At 36.3% G+C, this 26,428-nt stretch overlaps 1 protein-coding gene across 1 annotated transcript; it reads right to left on the bottom strand.

The window, feature by feature from the left end:
- Positions 1-85: 85 nt before the first annotated feature.
- LOC140746022 (protein takeout) lies at positions 86-25,312 on the bottom strand. The gene is made up of 6 exons (XM_073078004.1): positions 25,131-25,312; positions 8,155-8,247; positions 4,458-4,605; positions 3,144-3,277; positions 2,125-2,290; positions 86-964 (listed from the first exon to the last, which is right to left on the bottom strand). Exons 1-6 carry the CDS (start codon positions 25,189-25,191, stop codon positions 826-828), a joined length of 741 nt encoding a protein of 246 aa, XP_072934105.1. The 5' UTR covers positions 25,192-25,312; the 3' UTR covers positions 86-825.
- Between the last annotated feature and the right edge of the window lie 1,116 nt (positions 25,313-26,428).

Here is a 26,428-nt window from a genome sequence, read left to right as displayed (position 1 = left end):
TACACGGAAACACCGACAGATGGCGTTATTACAAATTTATAATCAACAATAAAAAAAGGGTCTGACGGGAAATAAAAATTCAATATCCTTAAAAATATTTACTTATAAAATTATGTACCTTACTTAGTCTAAAGTACAATAGTTAAAGCATTTAATAAATACAGTTCCCAAAGAACTTGTTTCACTTTCCCATAATTCCTAATTATGAACTAAACTTCAACCGATCTTATATTTGAGAAATATCACAATCTCTAGCGGATTAAGGGGGGAGGGGCGGAAGGGATGGTCCGCCCAGAGGCCCTCAATCCTGGGGGGCCTAAATACAATTGCTAAAAAAGGTCGTTGAATCAAACAATCTAAGAAATGTATAAATCAGCGAAAAAGAAGGTCACCGGAATCATACGTATTTTTCGGTGAATTCTTTTTTTTTCATAATATAGGAGTAGCAGTCCACCTGATGGTAAGTGGCTACTGCCGCCCACGAACATCTGTAATCAACCCCAGATAGGATTAGATATTCCTACCTGAGGTCGGCCACAGATGCGCCGCTACCCCTGAGGACTAAGATGGAACGCCTCGGAAAAGTCTGTCTCCCTTACCACACCCTTCAAACCGGAACACAGCATCGCCTAACACTGCTGTTATTAGGTAGAAATAGGTGTGGCGGTGGTGCCGCCGGAGTCAAACCACAAAGGGTTCTACCACCTTAAATTTTTATGACACATTTATAATTTTGTGAAAACCTAACCTAACTGTGAAATAACTTATACACTAGGGCCCCATTCAATTCCACCCCGGCTTCCGACCTTAGTCCGCCCTGACAATTTAATCTTCAGGGAAGATTCTGTTCATGGGGACCTTGTCGAATATCTTGTTGGTGACGTCTTGGAATACGGAGCTCAGGCTCTTCTCGTAAGACTCCTTCAGCTCGTTGAAGACGAGGTCTGAGTTCTCGTTGAGGAACCTGTAATTTAGGAATATTTATAAATGTTAGAAGTGATTGATATAATAAATCTAAAACAATGTAAGTATTTGCTGGTTGATAGGACTGTAAAAAAGTTCATAACATTTATTACATTACTAATGGAAGTTTCTTAAAATAGTTTAGGTTTAAAAAATGGTTAACCAGTGACAATGATGCAACTTAGTCCTCGATACATTTCGCTCAAAGAATTGGTATAGCAATTCAGAGAGGAAATGCTGCCAGCGTCTTGGGAACCTTGCCCAAAGACAGTGATGGTGACAAATTTTTTATGATAGTGTTTTTATTTTTATATTTTTGTTTTTCATTTTTGTATATATGTAAATTTTGTAAATAAGTTATTTTATATTTATAGTTTGATTTATTATTTTTAATTTTCTGTAAGTTTAATTATAATTGTAAATATTTTTCAGTTAGTAGAAGTCCTCCATAATAGAAAAATTCTGATCTGTAGGGGATCCTGAATTTTGTTAGGGGGAGCATGATCTAGCTCAAGGATTTTATAGCGTAAGAAAATGGTCTTTCCTTAAGGAACAATATAAGTAATAAGTATGCAGTCTCCGGAAATGTTGTTGGTTTGTATAGTTCTTCCCTGGATCTATCCAGCCGCTATCTGTGGTAGTCCTCAGATAAGTTTCAATCATAATTGAGGCTACTAGAACCAGTGGCCTAACTGGATTTAAATGATTTTTGACCTATCTGTATTTTCGTAATTTACCAATGTTGTATAGCGCACATAAAACTGCTAAACCGCTCTGAACATAGAAATGAATCGCGTCGCCATAGCAAATTGTATGTGACTACACCTCCTCGCAACAACTTCAGAGCGGACTATACACTGTTGCTTTTCTCCATATTGTAAATCGTTTTTTGTAGTTAGGCTACCTGTACCCTTACCATGAGTTTTTACGTTTTGACAAATATGACTGTTTTGGTATTTGTTTGTTAAAGCAAACGAATAGAATAATAGATTGAGTAAACGTAGCGTAAAATTGTGGGGTTGTTTTGAAAACTTATGGTAAGGGTACTGGTTCTAACAGCCTCAATTATGGTGTATTATGGACCTTCATCTGAGCTAATTAAAACTTATCATCAGGTGCACAGTACCTTAATTATTTTAATATCACAAAATACAAACTCACAAGTTCATCTGATCTCCCAGCCTCTTGTCTCCGTTGAATAAGTTAGAGAAGTGAAGTAAAACCCTCTGTGGGATGAACTTTACTTTGTAATCCTTCATGTGCATGTATGTCTGTCCATCTCGTTCTACTGGTTCGCCGATTAGGTCGTGTTTTACTACTAGGTTTACTGGAAATAACAAAAAATGTATATCAGAAGAAATAATAAAGACCAATAGATAAATGTGTACAGATGATAGAATTTTGACCATTGACATTAATCATTTAAATAACAAGACTGCAAGAAATTAAACAACCGTATCGCCGTTGCGTATTTATAAAACAGAAAATACATAGATAAATAAATGTAAACTATCTGATTTTTAAATCAAGGTAAATAAATAAACTGGTTAAAAGAAATCACCATCTTAGCGAAATTCTTGATGGGTAAATATTATTTTTTAGCAAAATAGGTCCCCTCGTCCATGTGTTAAAAATACGAAATACAACGGAATTTAAATTTTTGTTCATGTTAAGCAACAATGTATTAATGAAATCCCACTACTCGTCAATAGATCGCGCTAACAGTTACTGTCGCCTCTATACCATAAAAATAATTATCACTAGTTTTAACGGTGCTTTAACTTTAGCGGTGAAGGAAAACATCGTGAGGAACGTTGCATACCTGTGAGATTTATATAAAAAAACTCTAAGGTTGTGTGAATAACACACCTGACCAGTGCGGTGGACTATCTCCTAATACTTCTCATTCTGAGAGAAGACCCGTGCCCAACAGTGGGACAGTAATTGGTTGATGACTACTTATGTGGATTTAGTACACTTTTTCAGTTGGAATTTATTTTTCCGTCATCAAAATGTGTTAAATAATGACAATAGAAAAATAATTCATGTGAAGTTACATTATATTAACGTAGTTCCGCTACTCGCCAACAGATGGCGTTTAAACAACTCTAAATAGCGACACTAGATGGCTCAAATCGTAAGTGTCGCTACTGTACAACAGATGTCGCTACTATACATACGCATAGTGATGTTCGCAACGCCTTTTCCTTGAATTGGTAGAACGAGGATCCTCCCTTTCATAACGTAGTCTGCTACAAACTCCATCTTGGGTGTTAGAGAGTCTGTACGAAGGCGGTGGTGCTTGAGATCAGCCCTGGAAGTTAAAAAAGGTTAATTATTTTTTTTAATATGTTTATTATAAAGAAAAGGATACTATATATTTATTATAATATTTTACTGACATTTAAGACATTGCAATGATGAAAACACGTTTATAACTTTTAATTAGTATTTAACAGTTAACTATTATTCTGACTGAATAGTATGTTATGATTATAATATTATCTATAATCTACGTAATAAAATATAACAATCCAAATAGTAATAAATCTAGCACTTTGAACATTAAACAGGGCAAAGGTTAGTCGTAAGACTATTGCATAAATAATAAAATAGAACTTCTTGATATTTTTTTTTATAATATAAGAATAGCAGACGAGCATGCAGCCCACCTGATGGTAAGTGGCTACTGCCACCCATGGACATCTGTAATCAACCCCAGATAGGATTAGATATTCCTACCTGAGGTCGGCCACAGATGCGCCTACCCCTGAGGACTAAGCTGGAACGCCTCGGAAAAGTCTGTCTCCCTTACCACACCCTTCAAACCGGAACACAGCAGCGCTGCTATTATTAGGTAGAAATAGGTGTGGCGGTGGTGCCGCCGGAGTCGAACCACAAAGGGTTCTACCATCTTCATCAATTTTAACAATAGTGTTACGGACTTGCGTCCGGGTATAATTAAACTTAACAAGCAAGGCGGTGTAATAGGAGGTCTATCGCTATTTTTAGCGTTCCGTAAACAAAGGGCAAAAACCGTATTATTAAGCCTCCGTTGTTTGGCTATTTATCCGTCTGTTCGTTTGTCACCGAGCTCTATCTCTTGAACCGTAGTAGATTGACACTTGAAATTGTATAATTATGATAGCCAAATAAGAAACTAAGAATATTTTAAAAATAAGTTTCTTAAAAATTAAAATTTCAAAATATTAAAAAAATAATAATGAAAATTTGATGGCAAGGAACCCACCGCGTAAGAGTTTGACTCGCACTTGGCCAATTTATTATACAGAAATATCAATCGAGCATCCTTATCCCTGACGGCTAAGTTGAAATGCCTTGTACAAGTATGTCTTCCTTACCACACCCTTCAAACCGGAATAAAGCAGCACTTAACAATACTGTTATTAGGCAAAAATGGGTCTGGCAGTGGTGCCTTTGGAGACGAATCCCAGAGGGTACATTCTCTACCTCCTTCAAAACTATTAACTTACTTATAAGAAGTAAGTATGGAGTCAGTAAGTCCATGTAGCTGGATGTTCCTGTAATTCTGCGTGATGGTGACAGGACCGGCTCCGGACTCGATGTTCATCCCGGAGACCCGGAGAGGCTCCAGCGGTGGCACTGAGAGGTCTGGGATACCTGGAAGTAAAGGATATTTTTATAAAAACTATGATAAATACTTAGTGATATAGCCAAAAGTTATATTATACCCTTTATATTATACCCATTATATCCTTGATGGTAACTGACACCCTTGAATCTATATTGTTTTCTTTTTTAATATAGGGGTAGCAGTTTTTTTTTTAATTCCGACTAGTAAACACAATAAAAAAAATATCTTTTCCTTTATTTTTTTTTGCTGTTTACCTTTATCTACAGTACTTTGTACAAACATGAATACTAGAAAAATCTACCTGCGTTTCACAATAAAATATTTAAAAAATAAAAACAAATAAAAAACAAATTGATCATTTTATTCGGAAAATAATTTGGGGCCAGGGGGCCTCCACTCCTTTGTTGCCCCAAGGCCTCTAGACCCCTAAATCCAGACCTGAGCATGCAGTCTGACTGATGGTGGCTACCGCCGCCCATGGACTTCTTAACCTTAGATAAGATAAGATTCCTAGCTGAGGTCGGTCGCACATGCGCCGCTACTCATGAGGATTAAGCTGAAATGTCTCGGATAAGTATATCTCTTTTACCCTACCCTTTTAACCAGAACATAGCAACGCTTAACACTGTTGCTTAGGCAGAAATATAACAAGTTTTATTAACCTTTTGCGTTTTTATTATGTATAATAGTAAATATTATATTTCAATATTTGTTAGCACGAGCATGGATATACTCTTCTCTATGCTCATAATAAATATTGATAAACAAATATTACTTTAGTCAATATTTCTCGAGACTTCTCCGTAATTTCGGAAAAACAACGACACACATTTTTTTTATAAGTTTGAAATAGCGAACAGTCTATCTAATGATAAGTGGCTTATGGCGGCCATGGTAATCAGTAATCAACCCCAGATAAGACTAGACTAGATCTAAGATCGGCCATAGATGGGCCTCTACCCCTGAGGACTAAGCTGGGATGCCTCGGAAAAGTATGTCTCCTTCACATTCTATTGGCTGACTTTAAATTGCTAGAATTACTTGCATACAGCAGTGATCAATTGCTATCAGGTGCGTGTATGTGAAACTGTTTTTTGAGGGAACAATATATAGTCCGTGCCAAACTTCTAGTCCGCTCTGAAGTTGTTGCGCGCAGGTTTAGTAAGCATATACTCCGTAACGTAAGGGCGCACTAACGCAGCTATGTACCCGAGGGCGAGAGCGGGCAGCGGACGGTTGCCGGGGGGGGATCCGCGTTGTATTCGTCCCGCTAATATCTACAATTTTCTATTGCGACGCTACTCGTTTCTATATTCGGAGCGGACTAGCAATTTGGCGCGGACTATACCTATCTACCTACACGTATGTATAGATACTTTTATTCGACGACCCGCGTGGCGGAGCAGTCACCATACCGGTCTGACGCGCAGAGGGTCCCGGGTTCGATCCCCGGCCAGACAGAAATCTAAATGATGAATTTAGGTTTCTGTTTCTGGGTCTGGGTGTTTGTGTATTTGTCTCTGTGTGTGTCCATGGCACCCACGATACAGGGAATCCTAGTGTGGGGCTGTGAGTGTAGAAAGCGTACCTATACACCCTTTATCCATAGACAATATTAATGTACAAATGATATTTTCATATCATTCGGATTCAACTGAATAAGTTCGTAATATTAAGTAAACAATAATAAAAAATATAATTACAATAAAATTGAAGCTTTTATTTCCATTATCCTTGTATTCTCGTTTCACCAATGAACCCTTTACATCGCGTAAACAAGGCTGTTTTACGTCAATACACCTGTACAGCCTTCGAACATACGGAAGACGATTCTTGGTATATTGAACTGTGTTCATCGACCTGTGACTTTCCATTCGTCTTTATTTCCTAGAGAGGAATACTAAAGATAACTTGTTTGTTGTTGTTTATTTTATATTATATGGTAACAATAGTATAAGGATATTTGGGGCGAATTTTACAAATGAGTCATCAAGATTAGCGAAAAATGCTGAAAGGAGTTACGAGGCTGATTTTGATAAAAACTAAAATAATATTCACCCTGTATACTACGCTCGTACTATAAAATATTGATTATAGAACTATGCTAATAGAATAGTGTGCGAAACATTGAAAGTCTAGTGGTTGAAAGTCTCTTAATCTGGGAACACAGGTTCAAATCCCAGGCACCTCTGATTTTTCAGTTATTATTTTGGGCATATTAGATATTAATTCATGCTATGACGATGCAGGTTTAGTGCGGTAAAAGTCCTACATAAATAACCTGTCATTGATCCCACGACGTCGGGTACCTTTTAAAGGTTTCCCCTTTATCAAAAAACAAGTATTCGCCACCTAGATCTGAATATATGTGCACCTAATCTATATATTTAGTTCTAGGTTCGATACCTGATGAAACAAAAGAAGATGAATTTACATCTCTATTTCATAATAGACTAATGTCTAGCTGTGTCACAGATAATAGGTACTTGCTTGACTTGGCTAGTTAGTATGTATGTGAGGGTCAAATCTTGCAACGGTATTTTAAACCAGTTGAGCTGATTTTTTGCATACACGTCTGGTTTTGGTGACAATGCATGGTAACATGAGTAATGTTGTTATACTTATGTTATATGCAGTATGCACCACCGCCACACCTATTTCTACCTAATAACAGCAGTGTTAAGCGCTGCTGTGTTCCGGTTTGAAGAGTGTGGTAAGGGAGACAGACTTTGCCGAGGCGTTCCAGCTTAGTCCTCAGGGGTAGCGGCGCATCTGTGGCCGACCTCAGGTAGGAATATCTAATCCTATCTAGGGTTAATTACAGATGTCCATGGGCGGCAGTAGCCACTTACCATCAGGTGGACTGCATGCTCGTCTGCAACTCTTATATTATAAAAAAAATCAGTATGTAATATCACACCAATTTCTGCCTAATGAGAGCAATGAGCAATGATTTTTTAAATAAATAAATAAATGATCTCGAGAAGGAATCTAATCTTATTTGGGGATGATTTCTGATGATGACTACAGCTACTTTCCATCAGGTGGACTGCATGCTCCTTTGCTACTCTTAGGTATATCAGAAAAACCCAAATTTCGTGGACCAATTATGTATTTTTATACAGCTCCATGATACAGTATATCAAAAAATGTTGCTCAAAAAAGTTGTTTATGTATATTTAATGGAACGCGCAGTGCTGGATGCGTCTACTTTCAATATTTGACTTAATTAACTAAATTCGTTTTTTATGTCTTGACGAATTTTTAATAATTTATAGTTTAATTTATTTTTCTTAGCGATGTTTATTCTTCTCTTTTCATATTGTTCTGTTGATGCATAGTGTTGATATAAATAATTAATTATATTTTAATTCGTGATATTCGATTTTTAATACAGAGTAATTATGATCATATTGCTCCTACAGCTATGTTACTCGCTTTCTGTATTTGCATGCTGTCTTCACCTATAATTGTAATGACACTTCCCTCTTTTCTCTGTATTTATGATTGTTGCTTTTATTTGGTGTACATTATGTTGGTGATCATGAATAAATAAATAAATAAATTAAGCTTACCTTTAGTCATTTTTCTTAAAGCGTCTGGAACGGCTGTTTTGAGACACTCGTTCAATTTTGAGTCTTTCTGCCGGCATCGTATGAAGTCGTCCGCTGTAACAAAAGAAAAATTATTACTAATATGAAAGAAAGAAAGAAAGAAAATAACGTTTATTTCATAATGAGCACTGCAATACTAAAGAGTAATTTGTTTCGCACAGTGGTAACATTTTCTATTTTGTATTGACCTTACACATACATTAAATAAATAATAATATTAGGAAATACTTATAAATCGTAAATAAGAATGTTATGATACTTTTAATTTTCTTTCATACAAAAGACATCAACGAAATTTGTAAATCGATAATATTATTATTAAAAACTTTGGGGAATAAAAAGTGGGAGGGTTGTTTATTGTTATATATACCTTTTATTTTGTATGTAATTTGATAACAATATTTTTAATTGGAATATTTAATTTCTGAAATTATACGCATCATCGTAAGAGATCGACGGTTTTAAAGATTATATTTTACATGAGCTGTGCCCTGCGGTTTCAATCCCGTTAAGTAGTGCAAATTTCATGGGTTCGAGACGAACCCTGACTTTCTTTTAAGTAGCTTAAGTTACTCCGTAGAACAGAAGTTAACTCGTAGTGAAAGTTTCGTTGGAATCGGTCCAGCCGTTACGGATAAGCCGGAAGAAACAGACAAACAAATAACTTATTTTTTTTTGTTATAAGTACCTTATATACCTTCATAATATGTATCTATTCTGTGAAAAAGCTGTCATTTAACATTTAAAACTTCAATTTTATTTTATTTTCATTGTAATAGACAATGTCTTAGGACAATCGTGTTTTAGTGTAAATTTTCCTGTTAAGATCTTTTATGTGGTCATTTATGGTGTTAAAGATCACTGTATGGTCTTACATGACACTTATGGTACCATTTTATATCATTTCCAAGGATTTCTAGTTACGAGGAGTCACGTACAGTTTGTATTATGCCATAACTTTATGGTGACAGAGATTTATGGCTTAATTATGGTCATAAAGTAGTGTGCATGCATTGAACAAGTGTTGTGGGATTATATTGTTGTCGTGTTGATATTTGCAAGAACCTCCATGTTTTAGGGTTCCGTACGAAAACAACGGAACTCTTATAGTATCTACTCATTATTAGGGGTATTATTTCTGCCTAATAACAGCAGGTGTGGCAGACATACTTTTCCGAGGCGTTCCAGCTTAGTCCTCAGGGGTAGCGGCGCATGTCACCGACCTCAGGTAGGAATATCTAACTCTATCTGGGGTTGACTACAGATGTCCAGGGGGCGGTAGCCACTTACCATCAGGTGAACTGCATGCTCGTCTGCTACTCCTATATTATAAAAAGAAAAAAAAATCGCGTGCGTCTGTCTGACCGTCTGTCTGTTACAATCGATTTTTTCCGAAACTGCTTTGAGTTGGACCAAATAAGTTGAAATTTAGTCTGCATGTACTTTTCTGTAGCTCAAAGATGATGGTATAACGTAAACAACAGGATTCTGAATGGTAAATATTTTGGTGAAATAAAAAAAGGCGGTAATAAGTAGTGTGAGCCATATCAAACAAAAGAGCTTGTTGTCTTATATAGAAGCTGATACTATGTAGTTTGTTTCGAAGTGTTATGAAACTACTTTCACACAAAACGTTCCAACCTATGGTAAGTTTTATAGTGGCTGAAAATAGTTAAATAAGGGGTTAACCATCTATTATCCAACAGTAAGTACAATTTTTTTTATATTTTTTCATTATTATTAATAGTAATGTTATTAAAAGTCTTCAATATCTACAAAACAAAATAAGAACATGGAAAATCGTTTGATAAAACAAAACCTGTACCCTTACCATGAGTTTTCAAAACATCCCACAATTTTACGTTACGTTTACTCAATCCATTATTCTGTTCCGTTTACTTCAGTAGACTGAGTAAACGTAACAATAAGTGCTCAAGTCTTTTTGTCAGCCTCACATGTTCGCAAAAAAAGAGAGACAAAACATAAAGCGCCATTTTGTCAATTTAGACATTTAATGTTACGTTACTGACACGATAATTCTAATACAACCCGCTAGGGGCGCTGATTGGAAATTGTATGGGCAATACATAAGCAAATACCAAAACAGTCATATTTGTCAAAACGTAAAAACTCATGGTAAGGGTACAGAAATATGTTATTAATCGTTTTATCATAGGCTGTTTGTTATTATGATGAATGTAAAATAGAAATATTTCTGCTATTACCTTGTTCTTATATAAAATAGCCTCAAATCTATTTATATGCGAAGAAAAGGTCGTTGGAGGTATCAGGTAATAAATAATATAGAATATATGGAATATTTCGACATATTGAAGGACAGTTTAATAAGTTGACGACCGCTAAAAATTTCCATTTATACTATTTGGCTCATTTTAATATGGGTTTGTTTGTTACTAGATATTTCCATTAGTGTAGTCAACAAGTTCAAAAAGGTAAAAAATTAAATAAAGCTAATTAAATTACAATTCAGAAAGAATAGAAAAATGTATTTTAAGAATTTAAAAGCTCATATTTTTTATGTCTTTTAATCAAAATAAGATCTAATAAAAATTAATTTAGTTAGTAATATACAGTTAAAGGTGGTCGAATATGATTCGGGTCTCGTTTAGTTGTAGGCAGATATTGCCTAGAAGTGGGAAATACGAGTAAATAGGTTTAAAGTCTGAATTACTTTAAAGTTTTAAAGTTTAAAGTTGAAAGTGGTAGAACCCTTTGCGGTTCGACTCCAGCGGCACCACCGCCACTCCTATTTCTGCCTAATAACGGCAGTGTTAAGCGCTGCTGTGTTCCGTTTTGAAGGGTGTGGTAAGGGAGACATACTTTTCCGAGGCGTTCCAGCTTAGTCCTCAGGGGTAGCGGCGCATCTGTGGCCGTCCTCAGGTAGGAATATCTAATCCCATCTGGGGTTGATTACAGATGTCCATGGGCGGCAGTAACCCGGTAGATTGTACGTTTTCCTACTTCATTCTTATAAAAATAAGAAATAATGTTGACCATATATCAACACAAAGAAGCTTATTTACATAGAAATAAGTTTCTTCACTTGCATACACAAATACAATGTGTGCAACGAATTATGCTGCCAAGAATGTGATGCATAACTTCCTAGCATCACGCTTGTTTTTCATAAGCCTCCTGTTAGCCTACAGGCGATAGGCGAGTTATGAGAGAGCGTAAATATAAGACAGACAATAGACATATTTAATTATTTTTGGTTGTGCATATTTTTACTACAGTCAAAAATATTTGTACAAGACAAGTAATTGCTCAACGAATAATTTCAATGGAGCGTAAATGTGGAAGATAGTATTTACAAAAGTAGTAAAGCATTTTGGGATCAATAATTAAATAGCTACATGTATTTGCTATTATAACTTATGATAAAATTATGCTATTATTTATTTAAAGAAAATTTGACACTACTAGGTGCTCCAATATTTGATGATGCATTTTTACCCATTGTAAATTCAAAATTACATAATTTTGAAAATATTTCGGAGCGACTTTTTGATTTAAAACCACATATGGCTATGTACATTTTGCGCCTTTGCTTATTCGCACCAAAATTCTTGTATTTACTACGTTGTTGTCCTTTTTGGAAATTCCCATCTGTCACTCATGTATTAGATACGCTTTTACAAAATTGCTTATCCAAAATTCTAAATTTAAAATTTGATGATCGATCCTGGATGCAGGCAACTCTTCCGGTTAGGTTTGGTGGCATAGGTGTCCGCACCACGGAAAGTTTGGCGCTTCCGGCTTTCTTGGCCTCTTGTCATAGTACGATCGCCCTCATCTCAGATATATTAAACTCTAATTTGGATGATGTTCGGGTGACGTACATGCCAGAGGCTGAGGAGGCCTGGAGTGGTTGCTTTCCGGCTGAGGATATATCTATGTCAGATAAAACCAAGCAATCCGTTTGGGACACACCAGCTGTTAAATCTGTTTTTGCCTGTCTTCTGGAACGATGTTCTGACAACTCTGATAGGGCCCGTTTATTAGCTGTTGCCCAAAGTGAATCAGGACATTGGCTACACGCGCTCCCTTCCAACAATATTGGCACCGTGCTGGATCCTATAACGTTGCGCATTTCTATAGGTCTCCGGCTCGGTGCCAAGATTTGCGAGTCTCATTTTTGTCCGTGTGGGCAGGAGGTGGACACGTTGGGTCGACATGGCTTGTCCTGTATCAGGAGTGCCGGCAGGCTATATCGTCACGGGACTCTGAACAGTTTGATTCGTCGGGCTCTTGCTACCGTCTCTATACCAGCGACTTTAGAACCCCCAGGTCTTTTTAGAGACGATGGCAAGAGACCTGATGGAATCACTCTAGTTCCATGGAGTCTCGGACGACCCTTGATATGGGACGCAACATGCGTTGATACTTTAGCCCCCTCTCACCTAGCTTATACTTCAGTGAAAGCGGGGGCCGCAGCCGACCATGCCCAGACTATCAAGCGTCGTAAATATAGTAATTTATTAGACAATTACTTATTTACGGCGCTTGCTATAGAGACAATGGGTCCATGGTCATCTGACATGAAAAAATTCATGTCAGATATGTCGACCAAACTTGTCACTGCTTCCGGTGACCAAAAAGCTGGCGGCTATTTTGCACAAAGATTGAGTCTTGCCGTGCAGCAAGGAAACGCCGCCAGCGTTTTGGGAACCATGCCTCACACGGCAATTTTAGATGGCTTATTTTATTTATAGTTTTCTTGTATATTTTGTAAATAAGTCCTTTTTAGTTTATAGTTTATTTTATTACATACAATTTCATATATATAGTAACTATAATTGTAAATATATCTAGATATATAGTTTTGTTCATTGTATATTATTACAAAGTTGATTAAATAATATATGAAGATTGTTAAGAATAAAAACTATTTATTAGATGCTATTATTTATTGTTGAAAAAGCTAACATAATCGGTTTATGCCAAAAATATTTTTTAAAGGACAACTTCGCTACTCATAGTCTCACATGAATATCCATCATACCCTAATACAAAACCGAACTCTAGATTCATCATTTACATGTGCCTGACCTGGAATCGAATCCGGAACCCTCTACGTATATTATGGGAATGGCGACCGCTGCTACAAAGTTTTATCATATTCCCTCTTAACTAAACGTTTTGAATTTCACTCGCTTGTAGCTTAAAGCCTAGAGTAAGACAAGTGTCTAACGTTTTAATTATAGAGTGATTCACACCACCGCTTATTATGTGACACGAGGACAAAGGGCAATGCTTTGGACATACTGATTGATTGTTTTTGAGGTAAGTCAAAGACAGCGATTGAGCAACTACAACTATCAAGGTAGGTACCTATAGTGCGCGTAAAACTGCTAGTCCGCTCTGAATAGAGAAATGAATCGCGTCGTCATAGCGAATTGTATGACTACACCTGCTCGCAACAACATCAGAGCGGACTAGCAGTTTGGCGCGGACTATCCTTGATTTAATTTTGTAATGTTTGTTTATTAAGGCAGGTTTGCGGGTATTTGAAATGAAATTGTTTTGTTTAGGATTCTATAAAGATAGGGAGACTATTATTAATTCTCCGCTGTTTGTCCGTCTGTCTGTCTGTCATAGGGCTCTATCTCTTGGACTGTAATAGACAGGTACAACATATACTTGATTTTTTACAATGTGTATATTACTATAACCGCTATAAAAATAAATACTACAAAACGACTACGATACTTACTGTAAAACATTCACAAAAAAAAAATGAATACACAAACACCCAGACCCAGAACAGAAATCTAAATTTAGCTATTAGTTATTCGTCTGTCCGGGAATGGAACCCGGGACCCTCAGTGCGTGAGAACGTTGTGGTGACCGCTACGGGGTCGATATTGCACTACTAACATGATTAACAAATATATAAAATAAAAAAAAATAAAAGAAATCGATACGGAACCCTCCGTGTACAGTTCGACTCGTATTGTCCAATTATTTAAATCAGAGACTTTATTGTGTAGTTTTATTCCAAGTATCAAGATATAAATTAAATTCTGATATCACTGACATAAATTGATGTGACGATGGTACCTGTCGAGTGTAACGCAACCTTGTACCAAATGTCCGAATTGCAGTTGACATCTCGCATGGTGGATGCACACTCTCGTTGAATAAATATGAATATTCTTGAATATTATTCAAAACGCTGCATTGCGGTTATATATTGTAAAGATTACAAGATTAAGCCTGTGGATGACATAAAGCTGCTCTCAAATCTATAAATATGCCTATAGTCTATAGCGTATGCATGCAAACATATTTTTTAAGAGTAAATACTAACTTTTAGTCATTAGTGCTGAGTAACTAACCCTATCTGGGGTTGATTACAGATGTCCATGGGCGGCAGTAGCCACTTACCATTAGGTGGACTGCATGCTCGACTGTTACTCTTATATTATAAAAAAAACTTATTAATAGAAGAATATACTAGAACGCCTTTAAAACAAGTTATTAACGAGACCCATAAACCTTTCTTATTACTTAACTAAACGATAAGTAAACAAACTATATCTTGTTTGTTTTGCAAAAGGCTTAAGAAATGCAATAACTGAACTCGGGCGACCTTGTGCTGGATATTTTGACTGTTAACATCTTGGTGGTGATAACACACTCTCGTAATCCGTGCGCGATTGCGAACGTGTGTGTAATGCATGCGTTTTTTGTAGTAATAGTTACTGGTTATTGATTTAGTGTTTTTAGTGTTATATTCAGTGTTTTTAGTTTAGAAATTGGGTTTAGTGTGTGTAATTTAAAATTAATTAAATCAATATTTTTCTAAGTGTTTTATACTAATAAGAGAGTATCATAAAAATACTCTTTCATAATACATATTTAAGACATAGCTGTTTAAGAGCATTTTAATAAATCCACGCTTATAAATTGAATTGTACGTATTATTTAATAACGAAATGAGAAAACAATCTGGCAATAAGAATAACATTTGTCATTACAATTTAAATGCAATTCTCAACGGCATATACAAATTTTTAACTCAGGGTCTTCCCAGACGAGCCACTTTTAGCTGCCACAGGCACACCGATCGTAAAGAATCGCCGCTCCTAAAAATTGTCACTTTGCTAGGGCCGTTAGTCAAACAAATTCAACGAGAGTGTAAACCTGTCGTTACGTTGAGGAGCATTTTACGCAACGCACGTCTGTGATCATTGTCTACTGAATACATACAGAAATTGCGACGACGCAGAGATTATTACGACCCTAACAGCCTTTATCTATTAACGAGGTTTTCCGTGCCCGTAAGATTTTTGTGCAAGGATCCTAGAGTTCTTGGCTTAAGTAGCATAAGCAGCCCTATTTTTATGTGAACTCTTTTTTTTGTCTTCGTTTATAACATCGGAATAGCAGACGAACATGTTGTCCACCTGATAGTAGGTGGCTACTGCCGCCCGTAGACATTTATAAACAACCCCAGATAAAGTTATTTTCCTACCTGAGGTCGGCCACAGATGCGCCGCTACTCCCGAGGACGACGCTTGAACGCCTCGGAAAAATATGTCTTATTTACCACACCCTTTAAACCAGAACACAGCAGCGCTTAACACTGCTGTTATTAGGCAGAAATAAGTGTGGCGGTCATGCCGCCGTTGATCCACAGAGTGTTCTACCACCTTGAAAACTATCTGGAGGTGGTGCGGTGTCTATGAACGACAGTGATCACTTAACTACATATCATAATCAGCAACCTATTACAGTCCCACTGCTGGGCTCAGGTCTCCTCTCATAATGAGAAGGATTAGGCCATAGTCTACCTCGCTGGCCAAGTGCGTATTGGTAGACTTCACATACCTTTGAGATTTTTTTTTATAAATCTCTCAGGTATGCAGGTTTCCTCACGATGTTTTCCTTCACCGTTTAGCAAATGATAATTGATTTCTAATACGCACATAACTTTGAAAAATTAGAGGTGCGTGCCTGGTATTTGAACCTCGGACCCCTCGATCGAGAGGCTGAGTTTCTTAACCACTAGGCCAGGGGTTCCCAAAGTGTGCGCCGCGGCGCCCTGGTGCGCCGTAGAAAGTAAAGAGGGGCGCCGTGAGTCGATCCTCTAATCATTGGACACCACAGATATTGGCGTTTTGGTCATCGATTCAAAATGAATATCCAAATTTAACATCCAAAGCATTAAAAAATTTCATTCCGTTTGCAACATCATATCTATGTGAAGCTGGGTTTTCAGCTGTAGCTGTGATAAAGAACAAATATCGGATCAATGTGGAGCAAGAAATGAGAATAGCAGTGTCAAGTGATATTCCCCGCTTTGAAAAACTGCGCGGAGATCACTTAGCTCACGACATTGATTTGACTGAATACATATCGTATTTAATTTTTGTTATCCTCAAGTCTTTCTTCTTGTTTTCCGTTTAAATTATTTTATAATAACGTATTGTACAATTTCATATTGTGGTGTTTTAAATTTCGTTTCGATCAACCTAAGGTAACTAGTATTATTGTAGTTACCTATTTCTTTCGACTGTCTTCTTCAAATAGCTAGGACAGGGCACAGGGCGCCGTGAAAGAATATTAAACTTGTAACTGCGCCGCGGGTTACAAAAGATTGGGAACCCCTGCACTAGGCTATCACTGTCTAATCACTTAACTATATACTCGTTTGGTAATTAATGATTACATAAGAGTTACTTAACAATGATTAACACTTACAAGTGGAAAGTAATGAAAGTAATCTTAACCATTACTTTTCTCCGGTTACTTAAAATTGTAGGAAGCGTTACAGTTATGTAAGAGCTGGGTAAGGCCGCGTGCACACTATTTTATATGAGAAATTTGAAGTAGCTTACTTTGAGATTCGAGGTCTTACATTGAGAATGCGGAATCATAGACACTTGATTTTTCGAAATTTTTCCAATATAGCAGTAGCAAACGATGTTATTTATTAGGCAGAAATAGGTAATGGCGGTAGTGTCGCCGAAGTTAAACCATACGTTCTACCACCATAAAAACTGACATATTTGATTTAACAACGAAAGAAAAAAACTTGTGAAGAAACCTAGATATATGACATCAGTACCCTTACCATGAGATTTTACGTTTTGACAAATATGACTGATTTGGTATTTATTTACGTATTTGCCCATACTATTTCTAATCAGCGCCCCAAGCGGATTGTGTCAGAACTTGAAAATTGTTTGGCCAATACGTAAACAAATACCAAAACAGTCTTATTTGTCAAAACGTAAAAAATAATGGTAAGGGTACTGTAGTGTGTAAATTTTATCATGCCTTTACACTCTGATAGGCGATCCGTGCCCAGCAGTGGGACAGAATGATAGATTGTGGGCATAGTTTTAGAACAACAGCCGAACATGCCGCGACCTATCCTAACTGCGCACGAGTTGATGTAATCACAGAAATTGTCCAACTCCACCTAATTCACGATGTCTGTTGAATATTTACGTCAAATTAATTTAAATTGTATAAGTACTTATTACCTAACAGATAGGCTTCAAATGTTTTTATTCTTTAGCGGGCAAAATTATTAATCTCTCATAGCATAAGTAAACTAATAAATTGACCAACTGGCACGTGAGTCGAACTACACACGGAGGGTTCCGTACGACAAAATTTTCATTTATTTCCATTTTCAGTATTCGTTATCATAAAAGCTATAGAAGTAAATACATTTTAATTTTTTAAACTGTTTACTTATTACGGTTCAATACGTAAACCACGTCGAAAGTAGCGTTTTCTTGTAGGGATAGTACAAGAAAATTTATATTGTAGTATTTGTTGTTATAGCGGACACCATTATACATACTCTGTAAATAATTCAAGTGTCTATCTCTTACGGTTCAAGAGATAAAGACCTGTGACATGCGGTTAGACAGCAGAGGCTTAGTAACAGAGATCGGTTTTTAGCATTTTATTACGGGACCCTAAAAAATGTAGAGATTGAATTTTAAAATTCACATTGAGTTCTACCTTCAAAAGGTTGAATGACGACCATATTTCTAAGTATAGCCAAAAGAAGGTATCAGACATTTCGAAATAGGCAATTTAAATGCAGTAACATCTTAATTCTACTATTGCTAGAATATTAATCTATTTATAAGTGGTCATTTGGTATTTGTGTCACGTTAAAATTGCAAAATTACTTTAGAGAATAAGTGGCATTATACCTAAAACCTAATGTGTTTTTTGAGGAAAATAAATTTAGGACGCAACGACACTTCTATTTTGAGAAAAGAAAATCAAATTACAGATTTTTGTAGGTTCGCCTCACCTATTTCTGTCTTATAGCTGCAGTGTTAAGCGCTGCTGTGTTCTGGTTTACAGGGTGTGGTAAGGTATACTTGTGCGAGGGGTTCCAATTTAGTCCTCATGGGTAGTATTGCATCTACTACGCATCACATCTAATCAGTGCATAATTAAAATTTTAAGCTTCCTTTAGTATTTCCTTAGCAAGCTTCTTTTTAACCAACTCTAAGCGAATATAGCTAGATTCTTAAAGTAATATACTTAAAGAATAACAATTAATTACGACAAATTAATAATTACAAAAACATTCCATTTAGATTTCTTACTAATCCTTCGTACTTGCGTTCGACCGGTCATAACGATATTTACTTCTTAATTTTAAACACAACAACTGACATTTACAACCACCAATCAAAATAAATACATTACATTTCCGATATTTAATTCTTAATTTAAAATAATAACTGACATTTACAACAAGCAATCTAAACAAATACAATACATTACATTTGAAAGACAAACACCTATCCTTTCTATCTCCAAGCTTCTTAATTTAACATTATAACTGACATTTACAACAAGCAATCGAAACAAATACAATACATTACATTACATTACATTTGAAAGACAAACACCTATCCTTTCTATCTCCATCGTCAACATCATTGCCTCATAAAGCAAGGCCGCTTACCCAAACGTGTGCAACGCATGTGAGGATTGAGGCAACTCAGGCAACGCGAAGAAATAAAGAAATGCTATCACGACTCGTCTTGAGGTTCTAGTAGTCTCAGACCAAAAAGGTAGATGACGCCTCGGAATGTAGCACAGCTGTGTGTCCTAATGTGCACACCTAATTCAGGGAATGCACATAATTCCAGCGACGCACGCAATTTGTATACTACACGGATTTAAGAGTGTTTTCCCCTTTACAGTTTGATGTCGTTGCATTTAGAGGTATAAGATACTGTTTAAAACAAAACTTGCACTTGAGTGATAGATTGTGCAGTGTATGTCAGATAAATAAAATTTGATAAACACGTGCCGTCGCAGACAAAATATTTTTGTAAACAATATGTAGAAAAATATTATTTTGACTGTTACGATACCCGTTGGACGCGCTTAATGCTTGCCCATGAACCTTTTGACATACAAAAATGTAGAGACAAATAAGTACTTCATGCCTAACACTGGATACAGCCTGTATGACTTATTTAAATGCAAGTGTATATACAATATATACATGAACACTTCGCACACCGGTAATCATAATATGATATATTAGGTATATCTTACAAGTGGCTACGTCTTTATTATTTTTGTTCTGTATGTAAAATGATGATACTGGCGTGGTTACTCACATCGAATATTTCTATACTTTTACTCACGTTTTAGTATGCGGATTTTTTTTTATTAAATCTTCTTAAATTAAAGTTATTAATTTATTTTAATTGATTGTTTAAGTAATTTCTTAACATTTTTAGTTAAATATGTTTATTTACTATTTAGTAATATTTACCTTCGAAATATCTAAATGTCACTAACATTTAAGTGGTTAAATTGCATATAAATCTATTTAACACTGGGAATTCTTAATTAATACAGATAAATAACACATTTTAAACTTAACTTACACTAAATTACCTGTATAGTAGGGCTCGGAGAGAATTCTTAAATAATTTATATAGCCTGCCCTAGAAACAAACCCGGAACTTCCGCGCGAGTCTTCATTAACATTAAACATTAGCGTTTATTTATAAACAATACCTATTTGTCGTCTACTCATTATTGTGCTACAGCTAGAGACCGGTCTTCTTTGAGAAGGTTAAGGATCCACCGTGCTGGGCAAGGGCGAATCGATAGATTTCACGAAAATGTGAGAACTTTTTTTATTCTTAGGCGTATATTTCCCCACTTTGGTTTAACGTTAAAGCAAGTTTATTTTTATAATATTATAGCAGGCGAGCATGAAGTCCACTTGATGCTAAGTGTCTACTGTCGCCCATGCATATCTGTAATCAACTCCAGTTAGGTTTAGATATTTCTACCTGAGGTCGGCTCAGATGCTCAGAGGCTACCCCTGAGGACTAAGCTGGAACGCCTCGAAAAAGTATTCCTTCAAACCAGAATACAGCATCGTTTAACACTGCTGTTACAAGGCAGAAATAGGTGTGGCGGTGGTGCTGCCGGAGTCGAACCACAAAGGTTTCTACCACCTTCAAAGTGATAATTAATTTATAATGCGCTCGTGGAAAAATCAAAGGTTCGTGCTCGGGATTCGAATCTCAGACCTCCGTTTAAGACGCCGATCAACCACTAGGTTACTCGCTATATGTATATTTCTATAGTATTATATAAAATTCTCTTGTTACACTGTTAGACACCGTACTCCTCCGAAACGGATTCACTGATTTTCACCAAATTTTATAGGCATATTCAGTAGGTCTGAGAATCGGCTATCTATTTTTCATACCCCTAAGTGATAAGGGTTGTTCACCCTTAACATTTTTTTAATATATGGCAACGCAACGTCCGGGTCAGCTAGTTAATTTATAATACGCTCTTTGAAAAGGCAAAGCGTGCTTGGGATTTGGATCTCGGACCTCTGTTTGAGACGCCGATCAACCACTACGTTACTGGCTATATGTATACTCATATAGTATTAAATGTACCTCATACTTATGTACAAGTCAATAGTCGTCCTTACTATAGACACATGTCCGAATGTAAATCGATGCATTGTAGACGTTTAAATTCTATTGTCTCTACCGACCTTCATAGCTTATTGTTTCGACCTTAATTTAATTAGAAAAATGGCACTTAATCGCCAGTTATATAGGTGAAGAACAAGGTTGATTTAAGCGTGTTTATTTCATGGTTTTGATGACCCAAGTGGCGGACATCGTCCCTGTAGTTCCGGGACTAGAATAGGGCTACGGTATCCCCTGCCTGTCGTAAGAGGCGACTAAAAGGCTTCCGGGGTTGCGGGTGGCGAGAGTGGGAGCTCGAACCGCCCGGCCAGCGAACCCGGGAAGGACGGCGGTATGTGAGGTCGCATACCGTCGTGCACATTAAACGGAGTGGCGAGCACCACGCTCACCTGGGCGGAGCCCGACGGGGCAACGCGCTAAGAGGACTCCGGTTGCGTTCCTTTGGAGATCCCGGAGTCCTCTACGCAGCGCCGAGGACGGCCACCGGGGGGGTTTTAGTGCGGTAAGAATCCCACATAAACTCGTGTCGCTCTCACGGTATAGGGTACCTTTTGAAGGTTTCCCCTCGTAAAGAAAAAAAGAAAAGTGGCGGACATCACCATGACTTAATAGATACGTGTTTTGATTTTTTTTATATCTGCTACTCCTAGTAGCAGACGTACCTATGTAGTGCACCTAATGGTAAGGCAACTGTAGCCCACTGCCCACAAACAACTATATTCAACGCCTGATAAGTTTAGATTCCCACCTGAGGTCGGCCATATATGCACCGCTATCCCTGAGGACTATGCTGGAATGCCTCGGAAAAGTATGTCTCTCTTACCACGCCTTCCAAACCTGATTCCAGCAGTGCTTAACCCTGCTGTTATTAGACAGAAATAGGTGTAGCGGTGCTGCCGCCTTAGTTTAACCACAGAGGGTTCTACCACCTTCAGAAGAAAAGATAAAAGTTTACTGCCGACGCAATACAACAAGGTGCTCCGTAGATAAATGCATGATGTACTAAATAGTTTTATGGCATAGTCTTAAGTGTGCTGATTATAAACTAAATGGACCTCTGTAGTCTAAAATAAGTGCATTTCAAATTAAATTAACAATATACAAAATCTAGAAATTACGTAAGCTATTCTAGTTAGAAAACCATTTACAGGTTATGTAATTTACATAAATGAAATAAAACGCTAATGCATTTTTATTATTTATATTTTATTTTGTCTAAATGATTATATGTAGCTTAGGTTAGGTTAGGTTAGTAATTCATTTTTAATACTTATATTTTATTTTTGTATCAAAAATTATATGTAATTAGTTCGACAGCTTTTTTATTGACCTGCAGAGTTCCATGCTCGCTCATGCAAGCATTTAAACGATAAATTTAATATTTAGGGCGCAAGCCGCAAATGTGCATCTCCTAATGTTTATGTTACGCGCAAAACTAATTAGCCAACGCTTAAACGATGCAGGAAAACATCGTGAATAAACCTGACAGTACTCAAAAAGAAAGGTCTCAGAGGTATTTGAACTTTAACGTCTCTGAAGCCTTTCTAAGTGCATTAGCACACTACATTTTATCGGGCGATAGTTTGGTGAACTCTTTAGTCAATATGAGGAAGTATGCATTGTAACATTTTGGTGTCGGCCAATTTTCATAAATAATAATAAAGGCCCGAATAAACTATCGCCCACAGGGCCGGATTTGGAGTTCCGGAAATCCTGTAACGAGAGAGGCCGTTAATTATATTATTTTCCGAACAAAAAATGGACCCGTTGAAATTGGGATATTTTTGTAATTTACATTACGGTGCCTCCTCTCTTGTGAAGCCCCGGGATAGTTGCCTCGCCTGCTTCACTCAGATTCGGCCCTGATCGCCTGATACACAATCTTTAGTTTGTGTTAGGGCTTTAAAAAGTATCGGAATAGTAGACATCAATTACTACGTACTTGGTAAGCATGTGAATTATGCCTTATGCAGATTATGTGAATTATGCCTTAGACTCTTCTTATTCTGAGAAATTCCGAACTATGGAATATTAATAAGTATGATAACGAAAAAATGAGACGGCATACCGAAACTCACACTAATTTGATTAAATCACATTCTAATTGAGATCTAATACTGCATAATCGTTTCGCGGAAGTTAATTATAAGATAATTGTGTTATAGCTCTATTAGTATAACTATTACGTAATGAAGACATAAATATTTAGACAATTCGTCACGCTTTCTCAAAATCTAGTGCATAAATATGTAGGTATGCAGATTTAGTTACGGATTGCAAAATGTTGCAGTTTAGCTAAAGCTTAGTCTAAAATCTTTTATTTTTCCTTTTTTTTAAATAAATGAGTATAAGACGACCATGCAGTCTACTTCATGGTAAGTACTCACTGCCGCCCATGGATATCTGTAATCAACCCCAGATAAGATTAGAGCTATCTGAGGTCGGTTATAGCGTAGCTGCCCCTGAACACTAAGTTCGAACGTCTCGGATAAGTATGTTTGTTTCCTTTCCACACCCTTTAAAAAAAACATAGCAGCATTTAATACCGCTATTATTGGAAATAGGTGTGGCGGCGGTGTCTCCAGAGTCTTATCATAAAGGATTCTACTACCTTCAAGCTATATGTAAACTTTGATTCTGGAAACTTAGGATGAGAACAAACAACACATTTCTTACTCTAACTTTATTTGTATCTATTTATCTACACTAATATTATAAAGAGGAAAACTTTGTTTGTTTGTTTGGTTGTAATGAATAGGCTCAAAAACTACTGGGCCGATTTTAAAAATTCCTTCACCATTCGAAAGCTACATTGTCCACGAGTAACATAGACTATATTTTATATGAAATATATTTGATAAATAGATTTTGAGACGGTACAAAGTTTGCCGGGCCAGCTAGTAGTGTAATAAAAAATTTACTAGGTGGCTAAAGTCCGTTATTAATACTTAATCTATCCAACATTAGCCTACTAACGATAGAACTATGACAGTTTCTAGTATGAAGTAATCAAATGTTGATGTCTGGTAGCATTACTTTGGATGGATTGAGTATTCATAAAAGAAGCATCTAAATTCTTATTGTATATTTTAGCAAACAGTATAGAGTATCGATACTTCTATGCAGTATTATATAAACATTGCGTGTCGAACGCATTTTGTAACTAAATACGCTGATTACAACCAATAGTAGTATAATGCGTTACGTTTGGCTTATAATGTTACACCACGCATACTAATAAATCTAGACTTGACTAATAAATCTAGCTCGGTTGCTTTAGATTTTATAGAAGCTGCTCTAAGAATTTATACGTATCCAATTTCACCGGTAGAGGTCACCCATCCAACTCCCGACCACGCCCGATGTTACTTATTGTTCTCTGTGTTAATAATATAGCTGTAACTATATTAATATATAACTTCCTTCTATTTATAGTTAGTTACAATAGTATCAATGCTTATTTACTTCAAACCCAAAAATCAATAACAATTATGATTGAAAAATATTTTGGAAAATAGTTTTAAAGCTGCATTTTGAAATGAGGAATCTTATTTAAGATGTTGCACATTCCTTCTGGCAAGTTACATCCATATTGATTCAGCCAAGAAAATTAGCTAATAGAAAAAAAATAAGAAAAAACGTTTACGTTCCGTTTCAAAAACAATAGAGGATTTACTTAAAATTACTATTTGTTTTAATATTTTTTATTGTTACCGTCAAATAAATAATACGAATTTTAATTTCAAATTACTGGTTTACTGGTTATGCCATATGACCACAAAGGTCTGTCTACTCTACTTTACTCTCATTAAGAAACATAAGGTAGGTATTCCGAAACACCTTAGCAGGTCATTGAAAAGTGCGTAAAACCTTAACACTGGTAAAGATCGAATTTTCGCAAACATTACTCCATACGAACATTCACTAAAAACAAAATGTACTTACGCAATGCGTTCTCTCCGACCACAAAACTTATTATTGAAATTAATGCGAGTATATTCAACATTATTATATTATCACTTTTAACACACTTAATTTTTATTTACTTTTTTTATTTTACGAATGCAGATACGCGTATCCGAACAGCAGCAATGGCGGCGCGTGGAACAGCTGACTTGAACTGAGTTCGCGCGCCATTCTCGCCCATATTTATTTCTTTTCGGCGCGTTCTTGCAAAACTATGCAAACGAGTTGTTGAGATGTTGATGTCACGATTGGATGCAATTCTTCGTACTTTTCCGAGGTCTAGCTGTTAAAGGCGCCGGTTTGTGGCGCCAAGCGAAATTTATTACCATTTCTTTTGTATGCGTCTACTAATTTATGTATGCGTCACATAAGTTCCGTTACTGGGCATTACTGGAGGAGAGTACTGGGAATACTGAGGCGTACTTCATGACGCCGCGAGAGTTGTAACAAAGTTTTCTTAAAATTAAATTAGATAAAAAATATTATTTTGTCACGTGCCGTGTTTGACTCTTTTTTTAAAAAATACCTATAGGAATAGCAGACGAGCATGCAGTCTAGCTAATGGTAAGTGGCTACTGCCGCCAATGGACATCTGTAATCAACCCCAGACAGGATTAGATATTCCTACCTGAGGTCGGCCACAGATGGGCCGCTACCCCTGAGGACTAAGCTGGAACGCCTCGGAAAATTATGTCTTCCTAACCACACCCTTCAAAACAGAACACAGCAGCGTCTAACACTGCTGTTATGAGGCAGAAATAGGTGGTGCCGCCGTAGTCGAACCACATAGGGTTCTACCACCTTTATACCTGACTCGTTTAATATGTGTTATTATTCAAATAACGGGAAAGCTTTTCTGTACCAATCATAGATTAGTAAAGATACTTCGCCGCCTTGAAATTGCCTGAAGCCAAAAACGGCTTATTAGTAATTACGAAATTAGATAAAATTCTATACATTTTGGAAACAAGATACCTACCTACTTACCTCTTGCAGCTTATTTTTATTTCAATAAAATCTTAAAAGATTAATAAATAATAATTTAGTTCTTAATTTTGATGTATTTAGTATTGGTGAAACAAAACAAAGAATACGAATGAAAATTGCAACCTTTTTGTTTATGATTAAATAAATTAATTTTATGACTTAAAATGTTTTTACAATCATAGTTTGCATATTTCATATTAAAATTAAAAGTTTAAAATAAATACATGCATTAGTCATTTTTTTTCAATATATAAATATATTTATATACTTAAGTAGGTATTTTGAATATG

The sequence above is a fragment of the Epargyreus clarus genome, unplaced genomic scaffold, assembly GCF_041222505.1.
Source record: "Epargyreus clarus isolate Ecla_fem2 unplaced genomic scaffold, WU_Ecla_fem_2.2 ptg000012l, whole genome shotgun sequence".
Classification (NCBI taxonomy): Eukaryota; Metazoa; Arthropoda; class Insecta; order Lepidoptera; family Hesperiidae; genus Epargyreus; species Epargyreus clarus.
This window is presented reverse-complemented; position numbering and strand designations above follow the sequence as displayed.

Coding starts and splice junctions, on each gene's coding strand:
- LOC140746022 (XM_073078004.1), bottom strand. CDS start 25,191: ATGTTGAATATACTCGCATTAATTTCAATAATAAGTTTTGTGGTCGGA. Junction 2,291..3,143: donor CGTTGCGAACATCACTATGC/GTATGTATAGTA, acceptor TGTTATTTCCAG/TAAACCTAGTAGTAAAACAC. Junction 965..2,124: donor CTGGGAGATCAGATGAACTT/GTGAGTTTGTAT, acceptor CCTAAATTACAG/GTTCCTCAACGAGAACTCAG.